Genomic DNA, 12,601 nt, shown 5'->3' with positions numbered 1-12,601 from the left:
CTGCTGAGGGGGCCAGGGGCTGCTGAGGAGACCTCAGGGCTGAGGATGAGACCCTTCCACTGCATGACCAGGATCCCCATCTGTGCCAGGGCTGCCATGTGTGCCAGGAGTGTGGCCAGGGGCTGCAGGACCCTGCAGGGAGCTGAGACCACCGCTTGCCACCATGTGCCTGGGGACATCGCAGCATGGGGATCATCCCTCTCACAGCTAGGGTAGCCCCCGTGGGTGCTGCAGCACCTTGTGCCGTGCTCTGGCACTGGGAGCTGCTGTCACTGACTGGGTGCGTGGAGCAGGGCTGGGGACGGGTGCTGGGGGGTGACACCAGAGCCCTTGGGTACCCAGCCCAGAGCTCCCTTCGCACTGGGCAGCCCTGGCCCAGCAATGCATGGTCCCAGGTACCTGTGTCGTGGCTGCCTGGTGCCGTGCCCTGCTGGATGGCATAAGGGGCTCAGCACCTCCATTCCCTGCAAGGTTGGGGGTGCCAGGCTGTGTCTCCACCCCCCGTGAAGCCGCCTGCGCCGGGCCCACGCCTCGCCTGCCGTGCCGTGCCGTACCGTGCCGCTCGGCCGGCTGTGCGCGGGCAGCGGGGATCGTATTGTCCTCACCGGAGAGCGGCGGCAGCCGAGCGCTCCCCCTCGCTCCCGCTGCCGCCAGCCCACGCCGGTGCCGGTGCCGGGCCGCGGGGACGCACCAGGATGCTGCCGTACCGGCTGCGCCTCCCCGGGGCCTGCCGCCAGCGCCGGAGGACGGATTTTGAATGAAAAGTCCCTTTTGATGCCGCTGCCGCAGGGAACAAGGAGGCGGCAGTGCCGGAGGAGGAGGGAGGTTGGTTTCCACCTTGGGCCGGGCTCCCGTGGCCAGCCGGCCGGCAGCAGGGAGAGGCAGCCGGCAGCCACCGGCACGCTGAGAGGTGAGGGGCTGCGGGGCATCTGTGGGGCTGGGTCCCTGCACTGGGGAGGGCTTTGGGGTGAGGACACGGTGCCCCTGTCCCCCTCCCCACTTCCCGGTACCTGCAGCCCTGGAGACCCTCGCGTGCACCCAGCAGCACGGTGGTGGCACAGCCACAACGATGCCAGTTCTGAGCCCTCTGCACTGGGCTTCGCAGCTCTGCTCCCCACTGCTGCTGGGCTCAGCCGGGCCACGTGGGAGCCCTGCCTGCTGTACTGAGGGTCCCGGCGTGTCCCTTCCCTGTCCCCACTACCCACAGGCTCACTGGTTCCTTGCCACCCACTCTGGGCACTGCTCTAGTACCTATGGTGGAGTTTCCAGCTGGCATCACGACTGTGCCAGGGGTTTCAGCTGAGGAAGATGCTCCCACTGGAGGGATCCCCTTCCCAGGCTCGCAGGGCCAGGTGGGTCCTGGCCTCATTCCAGTGTCACCTCGTACCCAGCTCCCAGACACGATGGTTTGTGTCAGTGTCAGGAACCCAAAAGTGCTTGATTTAAGCCCAAAGCCGAGGCTGCAGCTCCTCTGGGCTCGGCATTGTCCCTCCTGCACATCACCCCAGTGCAGGGACGTTGAGTGCGACCACCACGGGAATGCTGTCCGTGGTGTGTCCCCAGCCCTGCCCTAGGACTCGCCGGGCACGGGGACAGGGTGACACGGCGGGGCAGTCCCTGGGCACGCCGCGGTGGCTCATGGCCGTGGAGCAGGACACCGTGGCATGGGGAGGTGCCATGTGGGTGGTTGTCATGAGAGGGGGACAGGGGGCGATAGGGTGGCAGGAGGAAACCCTGAGGTGTCCCCGGGTGGCTGAGGAGCAGCAGCTGGTGCCAGTGCCCCTAGTGTGTGCTGCCGTGCCGGGCGATGCCGGTGCTGGTGCCGGTGCCGGGGGATGCCGGTGCCGGTGATTGCTCCCGCAGTGCAGGGCTGGGGCCCGTGCCAGGTGCTGCCGGTGCCGGTGTCGGTCCCGGTGCCGGGCGGAGCCCCCGCGGGCTGCGGGCGGTGCCGGCCCCGCCGCCGGTATAAAGGGGCTGCGCGGGCCGGGCTGGGCGCACAGCGGCGGCCGCTGGGGAAAGCGGCGGCACTGGCTCCACCACGGTGAGTCCCGGTACCGGCTTGGGGCGCCCCCGGTCCCCCCACACCCAGCGCTGCGGGAGCTCGGAGCTGGCACCGGTGGCTGCGGGGCTGGGGGGGAGCCAGGAGCGACGGGGCCCTGGGGGAGGCGGTGGCCCGGGGGTCCCTGCGGCTGGCTTTGCCCGTGGCTCCGCGCCCTGCCCGCACCCCTGCCTGTACCCCTGCCCGCAACACCCACGTGTTCGCGCGCCCCCTTCCTGCCCGTACCCCCTGCCTGCACCCCCCGCCCCGCCTGCACCCCCCGCCCCACGGCCGTGTCCCCCGTGAGCTCTGCAGTCCCCGCTCTTGCCTGCCTGCGCTGCCTGTCCTCGGGTCCCATCCCGCAGCGGGGTGGGGGTCCGACCGCTGCCGCCCCCACCGGCGGGGGTCCCGCCGCGGGTGTCCGGGGACTCTGGGTGGCTGTGCTCAGGCTGGGGCGCTCCCTTGGAGACACCCCGGGGCCGGGTCCCCGATGTCCCCGTGCCCTTCCCTGTCCTCCAGCCCAGCCATCACTGGGGGACCGGGAGAAGTGTCCCTGCTTGGCTGTGGGTGCAGGCACAGTGGGGTGCTCAGGACCCCTGCCCACGGTAGCGCTGGGAAGGGCTCAGCCCCAAACCAGTGACTGGTGAGGTATGGGGTGGCCACGGGGCAGCACACGAGGGGGATCCCCACACTTCCCCCTCCGGGGGGGGCCGGGTAGCAGGTCCTGCTGCCCCCTTGCCCTGCCCTGATGCTGTCTGGTGTCCCCCCAGATGCCGGGGAGCCTCTCCACGGCCCTGCGCGTGGTGGGGACCAGCCTCTTTGCTGTGGCTGTCCTGGGGGGGATCCTGGCCGCCTACGTCACTGGGTACCAGTTCATCCACACCGAGAAGCACTACCTCTCCTTCGGACTCTATGGAGCCATCCTGGGGCTGCACCTCTTCATCCAGAGCCTCTTTGCCTTCCTGGAGCACCGGCGGATGCGGGGCGCGGGGGGGCCGGTGCGGCTGGGGGGCTCGGTGGCCCTCTGCATCGCCGCTTACCAGGAGGATCCTGACTACCTGAAGAAGTGCCTGCGTTCCATCAAGCGCATCGCCTTCCCCGACCTCAAAGTGGTGATGGTGGTGGACGGGAACGGGCCAGATGACACCTACATGCTGGACATCTTCCAGGATGTGATGGGCTCGGAGCACTCAGGCAGCTATGTCTGGAGGAGCAACTTCCACGCGTGGGGCGAGGGGGAGACGGAGGCTGGACTGCGGGAAGGGCTCGCCCGTGTCCAGGCGCTGGTGCGGGGCACCACCTACTCCTGCATCCTCCAGAAGTGGGGCGGGAAGCGGGAGGTGATGTACACGGCATTCCGGGCGCTGGGAGACTCCGTGGACTACATCCAGGTAGATGCACGGGCTGGCTGGGCAAGGGAAGGGGGGGGAAATGTGGGTGGAGAAGGAGCAGCCCTACCAGCCCATGGCACTGTATCTAGCTCCATGTACCATAAGCACCGGGGTTGGGGGCAAATTGCCACTGGGGTGGCCAGAGTGATCAAGTCCTGCCCGCAGGGTTTTGGCATCACCCCCTCTCACCCCGTGGGATACTGTCACGGTGCCAAGCCCCCACACCCGGGTTGGGGGTGGTGGCCCCAGGGGCAGCAGTGGCTGGGCACTGTGGGATGCTCTGCTCCCTGCCACCGCCTGCCGGTCTCCGGAGCTCTGCCTCGTCTCGCCGGCCGCGGCTCGGGCTTGCCCGGCTGCAGGCTGGGTGTCTGCTGGTGTGCGTGGGTGGCAGGAGTGGGCTGGACGACGTGCCCTCTGCCCCCCAGGTGTGTGACTCAGACACGGTGCTGGACCCCGCCTGCACCGCCGAGATGCTCCGGATCCTGGAGGCTGATCCCCGCGTCGGCGGCGTTGGTGGCGATGTCCAGGTACCCCCAGGGGCTGTGAGGGGGCCGGGGAGGGGGGAACTGTGGCAGTGGTGGGACTGACGTCTGTCCCCTCTCCAGATCCTGAACAAGTACGACTCGTGGCTCTCCTTCCTGAGCAGCGTGCGGTACTGGATGGCCTTCAACGTGGAGCGCGCCTGCCAGTCCTACTTCGGCTGCGTGCAGTGCATCAGTGGGCCCCTGGGCATGTACCGCAACGCACTGCTCCAGCACTTCCTCGAGGACTGGTACCACCAGACCTTCCTGGGCAGCAAATGCAGCTTTGGAGATGACCGGCACCTCACCAACCGCGTCCTCAGCCTGGGCTACCAGACCAAGTACACGGCTCGCTCCAAGTGCCTGACGGAGACGCCCACCCGCTACCTGCGCTGGCTCAACCAGCAGACCCGCTGGAGCAAGTCCTACTTCCGTGAGTGGCTCTACAACGCCCTGTGGTTCCACAAGCACCATCTCTGGATGACCTATGAGTCCGTGGTGACCGGCTTCTTCCCCTTCTTCCTCATCGCCACCGTCATCCAGCTCTTCTACCGCGGCCGCATCTGGAACATCCTCCTCTTCCTGCTGACAGTGCAGCTGGTGGGGGTCATCAAGGCCACCTACGCCTGCTTTCTGCGGGGCAATGCCGAGATGATCTTCATGTCCCTTTATGCCCTCCTCTACATGTCCAGCCTCCTGCCCGCCAAGATCTTTGCCATCGCCACCATCAACAAGTCTGGCTGGGGCACCTCTGGCCGCCGGACCCTGGTGGTGAACTTTGTGGGGCTGCTGCCGGTGTCGGTGTGGGTGGCAGTGCTGCTGGGCGGGCTGGCCTACACCGCCTACAGCCAGGTCCTCTTCAGCGAGACCGAGGTGGCCTTCCTGGTGGTGGGTGCCATCCTCTACGCCTGCTACTGGCTGGCCCTGCTCACCCTCTACCTGGCCCTCGTGGCCCGTCGCTGCGGCAAGCGCCAGGAGCAGTGTGGGCTGCCCTTCGCCGAGGTCTGACCGCGCCGGCACGGAGCCCCCGGGCAGCGCTGAGCGCGCCCACCGCCCCTTCCTGATCCAGTCTTACTTCCCCCCCTGCCTCGTTTTCCATTCTTTTTGGGGTGTTCTTCCTCCTTATTTCCATTTCCAAAGTGGGGGAGAGGCTGATCCCCGGTGCTGCCAGCGCCCCTCCCCCTGGTGCCACCCCAGAGCACTGCTGGTCAGGCTCCCAACCACCCTCGGTGCTGGTGCTGCTTGTCTCTCATGGTGCTACAGCAAAACCGGCTCCCTCCGGCACCGCTGGCTGGTGCTGCCGACGCTGTACCCACGGGGAGCCCCCAGGGTTCCCTCCAGCCCATTTTAGGGGGGGTCTGGCTGCCCCAGGAGGGCAGTAGATCCCCTCAGCTTTGCCAAAGAGGGGGGGGGACCCAGACTTCCATACCCAGGGCTGTGGGGCGGCTGGGGGTGTCACGGTGGCATCCTGGCCCCGCCACAGCCCCTGGTTTCAACCCAGAGTCCGTTTCTTTTTTCCTGGGGCTTAAAAATCTTTCTACAATCAAGCATTGAACTGATTTTTTTGGCTGTTTTAATTTAATACGAGGTTTTTTAGATGACTTTTGTAGCTCTTTTTTGGTATTCAAGACTCTTTGCCGATGGTTTGTAAATCTATTTATTTTTTAACCTGTGGGTTGGGGTTGTTGGTTTGTTGTTTGTTTGTGTTTTGTTCGGTTTGTTGTTTTGTTTGGGGTATTTTTTTTTTCATATATTAGGAAGGGGCAAAGAAAAAACTCCATTTTTTTATACCTGGGTTTGTCAAAAAAATAAAGACTTGCACAGAAAAAGGGTGGTATGTGGGGAGAGGGGGAGGGGGCAGTCATGGAGGGGGGATTTTAGAGGGGAAGATATAGTAGCAAGGAGAAAAATCTGGGTGCTGGCACCACTGTGAGCCGTGGAACATGGGGAGCTGCCCCATCTGGGTTTGGAGAAGGTTCCCTGCCCAGCAGGACCCGTCCCACCTGGGATAGCAGCTGGGGTTGTGCTCCAGAGCTCAGCAGAGTTATGTCATGACAGGGGGGAAAAGTGACCTGGGAAGGGCTCTGGGTACCCCTGGCCAGGGTGGGGACAAGGCCTGGATGTCCCCAAGCCCCAGGGCCGCCCAACCAGAGCTTCCCCAGCCCCGAGTCCTCACACTTTCTTGGGCACGTTGGTGATGATGGGCTTGGGGCGGGTTTTGAAGAGGAGTTTGGTTTTGATGAGGGCGGTGACGGTGTAATGAGCAGGCGGCCCCGCGGGGCCGGGCTCCCCGGCTCCTCGCTTCACCAGCACAGCAAAGGGCTTCTCCAGCTGCACCACCTTCCCGTAGAGGATGTGGTGGCCCACGATGAGCACCGGGACACCCTGGAGAGGAAAGCAGGGGGGTGGGGGTTGGTGGTGGGCAAGGCCCTGGTACCGGGGGGTCCCGGGGAACGCGGCGGCAGCTGCCTCACCTCCCGGGTGTAGTGCAGGTCTCCCAGGAGGCTGCCCGGCAGCCCCCCGCTCTGCCGGGGCTGCACCTCGCCCTGCAGCTCCACCAGCACCCACTGGGGCAGGCCGCCGGCGTCCCCGCTGCGGGCGACAGAGGCAGCTTCACCCACCGGCTCCCGCCCTGCCCGGGGCTGCGGGGGGCAGGACGGAGCCCGGCGGGGCCTCACCTGGAGATGACGATCTGCACCATGCTCGGCCCTGCAGAGCCACGGTCAGCGGGGGCGCGGGGCAGGCTCTGCCGCGGCAGGAGCCCCCGGGCCTGCCCCGGTGTCCCCGGGCCCTCCCACACCCGGCTCCTCCCGCCGGGCCCCGCAGCCCCCCTCAGGTGCGGCCCCCCCCGGGCCCAGCCCTTCCCCCGGGCCCCGCAGCCCCTCTGGAACCCCCGCTCCGCTCCCGCACCCCGGCCGGGCTGGAGCCGCCTCCCGGTATTGCCCGAATCTCCCGCCGCGCGCCTGCTTCCTCTTCCTGTCCCGCCCCCGGCGGGCACTTCCTGTTCCGGTGCGCCGGGCGCACGTGGGGCCGCGCGGGGCGGAGCGGGCGGGGGCGATGGGGGAGTTCGAGGTGCACCGGGTGCGGTTCTTCGGGCTGGTACCGGCCGGCGTGCGCTGCCTGGCCTGGCAGCCCCGCGGGGCCCGCCTGGCCCTGGCCCGCACCGATGGCGCCCTCGAGATCTACAATTTCGCCGCCAACTACTTCCAGGAGAAGGTGAGGGCGCCGTAACGAGCCGTACCGGGCTGTCCCGAGACGGGCCGGGCCATGCCGGGCTGTACCAGCGTGGGTGGCTCGGTCCGCAGGTGATCCCCGGGCACGCGGCGCGGTCGGTGGAAGCGCTGTGCTGGGCGGCGGGAGAGCGGCTCTTCGGGGCCGGCCTGGGCGGCGCCGTCACCGAGTACGACCTGTCCCGCCTCTGCGTGGCCGGCTCCGTCGACGGCGGCGGGGGACCCATCTGGAGCATGGCGGCCAACAGCACCGGCAGCCAGCTGGCGGTGAGTGCGGGCCCCGGGGCTGTGCCGGGGGGGGAGGGCCGCGGTCAGCCCGCCCTGCCCTGCCGCCGCTGACCCCGGCCCGCCTGCAGATCGGCTGCGAGGACGGCTCCGTTAAGCTCTTCCAAGTCGTTCCCGGGGGGATCCAGTTTGAGCGCAACCTGGACAGGCGGAAAGGTGAGCCTGGCAGCATCGAGCCTCCGGTGCATCCCAGCTGCCCCGGTGACCGAGGGGCTGCCGGTCCCCAGGGTGACAAGCGGAGGTTCCTTCCCCTCAGGCCGCATCCTCTGCCTGTCCTGGCACCCGGCGGACACTCACATCGCCGCCGGCTCCGTCGACATCCTCCGCGTCCTCCACGTCTCTTCAGGTAACTCCTGCCCCTGTCCCCTGCCCTGGGGACCCTCACCCCCCGCTCCGTGCCACCCCCAACCCTCCTTCCTGCCTCTCAGGCCAGACCCTGCAGAGGATCATGGTGAACTACCAGGTGCAGAAGGTGAGGCGGGAGTGCATCGTCTGGAGCGTCGCCTTCCTCTCCAGCGGCACCGTCGTCACCTGCGACTCCTTTGGGAGGGTGCAGTTCTGGGACTGGGAGCGGGGGACACTGGTGGAGTCCCACACTGTCAGCACCTCTGCAGTCCTCTCGCTGGCTGTCTCGGAGGTAGGTGAGACCCCCCCCCAAGTGCCCCTCGGGCAGCCAGGGCCCCTCTGGGCTTTGTGCTGGATTAGAGGTGCTTGGGAAGGAGTTGGGAGAGAAGCTGCAGGTCCTCGTGTGCCACCTGGTGCTGCCTGTTCCTATTTCCCTGCCCAGAAGGAGGACAGCATCGTCGTGGGCACCTCCACTGGGGCCACCTACCAGTTCCAGCTGCTGCCAGTGAAGATGGGCAGCCTGGAGAAGCGCTGGGTGCGGACGAAGCCCTTCCAGCATCACACCCACGACGTGCGAGCCGTGGCCCACAGCTCCACAGCTCTCATCTCCGGGGGTAGGGCTGGCTGCTGGCACGGGGGGGAGCTCGGGGCTCACCCCCAGTACCAGTTTGGCTGAGCTCTCCTTGGCTTCCAGGCCTGGATGCCCAACTGGTGATCCGCCCACTGATGGAGAAGATGCAGAAGAAGGGCTACGACGCTGTGCTCCGCAAATTCACCTTCCCCCATGTGAGTGCTGGTCCCCTCCCTGCCCTACCAGATCCCCTCCTGCCTCCCCAGGGTCCCCTCCTAGTCCCTGGCACATCTGAAGGCTCCTACTGTAGAGCAGGTGAGGGAGCAGAAGTTGACCAGCTCGTCTTGCTGGCCCTGCTGGGTCTCCTTCTCTGGGCTCCTATCCCTCAGGACCCAGTCCTCCCTCTCCTCCACCCCAGAGTCTCCAGCACCCCAGGGCATTTTGGCTTTGGCCCAGCCCTTCCTGCTAGGCTGTGGGTTTAGGTCTGTCTCTCCTGTTTCTGCACACAGCGACGCCTTGTCTCCTGTGCCAGGAAGGCCCGTCTGCTCCTCTTCCAGTTCTCCCAGCACCTGGAGCTCTGGAGACTCGGCTCCACTGACGAGACCGGTGAGTTGTGAGTTCTGACTCTGGTTTATTTTCCTCTGTGTTCCCAGTGTGGTGAGTGCCTGGGCACAGGCTGCACGGCTGGGGTGAGGCTGTTCTTGGGCTTCCAGCAGACCTGGGACAGGCCCTGGGGAGTTCAGCTTGGGTTGGGGGAGGTTGAGGAAGGTTCCGGGCTCCCCTGGGATCAGCTGCTTGACAGGACCTGTGTGGTTCCCCCGTCACTGATGCACCCCGTGGTTTCTTGTCATCCCAGGAAAGGATGGGGAGGTCCTTCCCTTGTGCCGCATGCCGGAGCACCTTGTGCAGCTCAAGAGCAAGGTGGGCTGAGCCAGGGCTGGGGTCTGCCCCGGTGCCTGCTTGGCAGCCCCCCCAGCTCCCTTGGTGTGCTGAGCTGGCTGTGCCGGCCGGGGGGATCCCAGCTCAGTCCCGTGTGTCCCCAGGGCCCGGAGCACATCTACTGCAGCTGCATCTCGCCCTGCGGGGGCTGGGTCGCCCACTGCACCGCCTCCCGCTTCCACCTCTATCGGCTGCACTACGAGGGGGACAGCGAGGGGGACAGTGTCAGCATCAAGAAGGTGAGGAGGGGAAGGGGCCATCGATGGGGCTGGGGTGGCTGTGGGGTTCCAGGGGACTGGCACTGCCAGCGTCGCTTGTGGGGAGTGAGGGTGGCAGCGGTGGGTGGTTGCCAGCGCTGCTTTCCTTGCCCTTGAAGGTCCCGAAAGTCCCCAAGCTGCTGCTCCCAGCCTACCAGCTCCAGTTCTCTGCCGACTCCAGCAGCCTCTTCGTTGCCTCTGCTCGAGGCTCTGTCCACGTCCTCCAGCTGCTGGAGCCCGGGGGATGCAAACACCTGCACACGTTTCGGCCGCCCTCAGGTTTGGGCTTTTGGGGAGCTGGGGGGTGCTGGGGTCCCTGGGCTCCAAGGCTGGGTGCAGAGGGGTGGGCAGGGTCCAGCCTGTCCCCCCTTTCCTGCCCTGGAGGTTGTGGGTCCTGCCACCCCAGCAGCTCTGCCCTGTGTTTGTGCCACCCTTGTGTGCTGAGCAGGGGGAAACGTGGGTCTGGATGTCCCCCAGGGTGGGTCTGGGGTCCTCGTGGCCCTGTACACCCCTTACACTGTTGAGGGTCTTCCTGCAGGGTCCCCTGAGGCTGTTTACCTGCTGGCAGCTAGCGCGGACGGGCACTGGCTGGCTGCTGTCGGTGGGGACTGGGCCATCCACATCTACAACCTGAAATGCTTCAAGGTAGGAGCACCCCACTGCCCTCCTGCCCTGGCGGCTGGGAAGGGTGGGCTTGACATATGAGACCCCTCCCTGGCAGCCATTGGGGGTGGGGGCATGGGAAGGGGGCTCAGAGGCCGTTGCTCTGGTCACCACGCTGTCCCCTCCCTTGCAGCATCACTGCACGGTGCCCACCTACAGCTGCGCCGTGACGGCCCTCGCCATCCACCCCCTCACCAACAACCTCGTCATCGCCTACTCTGACCAGCAGGTAGGAAGGAGCTCTCCCAGTTTCAGCCCTCCAGACCCCTCCCCACGGCTCCCTTCCTGGCCCTGGGGTGTCCCGGTGCCTGGTGAAGCAGCTTTCCCCTCTGCAGCTGTTCGAGTTCAGCATTCCCGAGAAGCAGTACACGGCCTGGAGCCGCACCGTGCAGAACGGGGGGCTGCACCGGGCCTGGTTGGAGAGGGACACGCCCATCACCCACATCGCCTTCAACCCCAAGAACCCCTCGCACATCCTGCTCCACGACATCTACATGTTCTGCCTCCTCGACAAGTCCCTGGTGAGCCCAGCAGGGCTGTCTTGGTGCCCAGGGCATCCCCCCTGCCCCACTGTCTCTGTCCCCGCTGCTGTGTGTGGCACCAAGGCAGTGGTGACATGTGCTGTGTACTCTCCTGGCAGCCCTTGCCGGACAACAGTGCCCTTCTGATGAACCAGAGCACCCTGAAGCAGCTCCCAGAGACAGCCCGGCAGCGGCAGCTCCACGCCTTCAAGATCTGCAAGAAGTTCCAGGTGGGTGACGGTGTCACTGGGCAGGGGCTGTGTCGGTACGGGGGTGCTGGGGGGTGCCCTGCGCCCATGGTCCCTGGTGCCATTTGGCTCCTGGTGCTTCAGCAGCACCTGAGTCATAGAGTCAGTCTTTTTTGTTGGAAAAGACCTTTAAGATCATCCAGTCCAACCATCAACCCAGCACTGCCAAGGCCACCATTAAGCCATGTCCCTCAGCACCACGTCTACATGGCTTTGAAACCCCTCCAGGGATGGGGACTCCACTGGCAGCCTGCGCCAGGGCCTGACAGCCCTTCCCAGAAATAAATTGTTCCCAAGATCCAACCTAAACCTCCCCTGGCACAACTTGAAGCTGTTTCCTCTTGTCCCATCACTTGTTCCTTGGGAGAAAAGACCAGCCCCTGCTGGCTCCAACCTCCTCTCAGGCAGTTGCAGGTCTCCCCTCAGCCTCCTTTTCCCCAGGCCGGGCACCCCCAGCTCCCTCAGGGGCTCCAGCTCAGACTTGTGTTCCAGCCCCTTCCCCAGCTCCATTGCCCTTCTTTGGACACGCTCCAGCCCCTCAATGTCCTTCTTGTCATGAGGAGCCCAGAACTGACCCCGGGATTGGAGGCGTCCCCTCCCCAGTGCCCAGCACAGGGGAATGATCCCTGCCCTGCTCCTGCTGTGCACCAGAGCTCGGTCTCTCCCGGTCACGGCGCAGCCGTCGCTCTGGTCCCGTGGGCTCCGGTTACTGGCAGCTCCCGCAGCGCAGCCCTGGCTCCATGCCCTGGTTCTTGGCTCAGCTGGAGCTGCAGGTCCTGGTGAGCTGAGGTTCAGGGGGACCAGGACCCCCCACTCAGCTGCCCCTCCTTGCCCCCAGCCCCTGCTCTTCGCCGACATGCTGGACGAGAACTGCCTGGTGATGGTGGAGCGGCCCATCATGGACATCAAGACCCAGCTGCCGCTGCCCGTCCAACAGAAGAAATTTGGCACCTGAGAGCAGAACAAGCTGCTCCGCCTGCAGAAACTGTCGGTGTGGCTTCTCCAGGGTGGAATAAACCCTGCTTTTCTGTATGACTGCGGGCTGGGGGCTCGTCCTTCCCCTGCAGGGCTCCCTGCAGTCACAGCAGCAGGACAGGTTGACACTGGCCTGACCAGGAGGACACTGCTGCCTTGTAGGGATGTCCGCCTTCCTCCTGGGAACAATGTGGCACCTTGGATGTCCTCCTGCCTGCCGTGCTGGACAGTGTCTTGTCTCCCTGTTGGCTTCTCCAGCCCTCCCAGTAACACCAGTACCTCATTTCCAGTTTGCACTTGTACCCTCTGTTGCAGGACAGAGTGGGATGGTTAGTGGTGAAGCCTGGCTGTGCTGGGAGGGAGTAGGATATGGGGGGCCAAGCTGGGAAGGAACAGGACTGGGGGCCTCCCCATGCTTTGGGGAGTGTGCCAGCAGCAGGCCTTGTGGATTCCCCACATTTTGGGGTCCATACCGAGAAGCAGTAGGATTTTGGGGTGGGGGGGACTCCTCATGCTTTCCTTTCCCCCGGCCACCCCCGAAGGCCACCTGCCCCTTTGCGCAGAGGGGAAAATCGGGGGCTGTAGGACGCGTTCCCCTGGAAAGCAGAGAGGGAGGA

The 12,601-nt window shown here is 65.8% G+C and overlaps 3 protein-coding genes across 3 annotated transcripts; 2 read left to right on the top strand and 1 right to left on the bottom strand.

Moving 5' to 3' along the window:
* The first annotated feature begins 2,808 nt into the window (after positions 1-2,808).
* Positions 2,809-4,958, top strand: HAS3 (hyaluronan synthase 3). Its single transcript, XM_051629497.1, has 3 exons — positions 2,809-3,429; positions 3,855-3,956; positions 4,035-4,958. The coding sequence occupies exons 1-3, from the start codon at positions 2,809-2,811 to the stop codon at positions 4,956-4,958; spliced, it is 1,647 nt and encodes a 548-aa protein (XP_051485457.1).
* Positions 4,959-5,594: 636 nt separating this feature from the next.
* On the bottom strand, positions 5,595-6,889 carry CHTF8 (chromosome transmission fidelity factor 8). Its single transcript, XM_051629473.1, has 4 exons — positions 6,861-6,889; positions 6,629-6,659; positions 6,425-6,542; positions 5,595-6,335 (listed from the first exon to the last, which is right to left on the bottom strand). Exons 2-4 carry the CDS (start codon positions 6,649-6,651, stop codon positions 6,123-6,125), a joined length of 354 nt encoding a protein of 117 aa, XP_051485433.1. The 5' UTR covers positions 6,652-6,659; positions 6,861-6,889; the 3' UTR covers positions 5,595-6,122.
* Positions 6,890-6,972: 83 nt separating this feature from the next.
* Positions 6,973-12,041, top strand: UTP4 (UTP4 small subunit processome component). Its single transcript, XM_051629761.1, has 16 exons — positions 6,973-7,166; positions 7,256-7,447; positions 7,537-7,621; positions 7,722-7,811; positions 7,894-8,102; positions 8,253-8,424; positions 8,505-8,596; positions 8,891-8,987; positions 9,238-9,302; positions 9,425-9,559; positions 9,697-9,856; positions 10,116-10,222; positions 10,374-10,469; positions 10,576-10,761; positions 10,881-10,991; positions 11,848-12,041. The coding sequence occupies exons 1-16, from the start codon at positions 7,008-7,010 to the stop codon at positions 11,962-11,964; spliced, it is 2,073 nt and encodes a 690-aa protein (XP_051485721.1). The 5' UTR covers positions 6,973-7,007; the 3' UTR covers positions 11,965-12,041.
* Positions 12,042-12,601: the final 560 nt, after the last annotated feature.

Source organism: Apus apus, chromosome 11, assembly GCF_020740795.1.
Source record: "Apus apus isolate bApuApu2 chromosome 11, bApuApu2.pri.cur, whole genome shotgun sequence".
Lineage (NCBI taxonomy): Eukaryota > Metazoa > Chordata > Aves > Apodiformes > Apodidae > Apus > Apus apus.
This window is presented reverse-complemented; position numbering and strand designations above follow the sequence as displayed.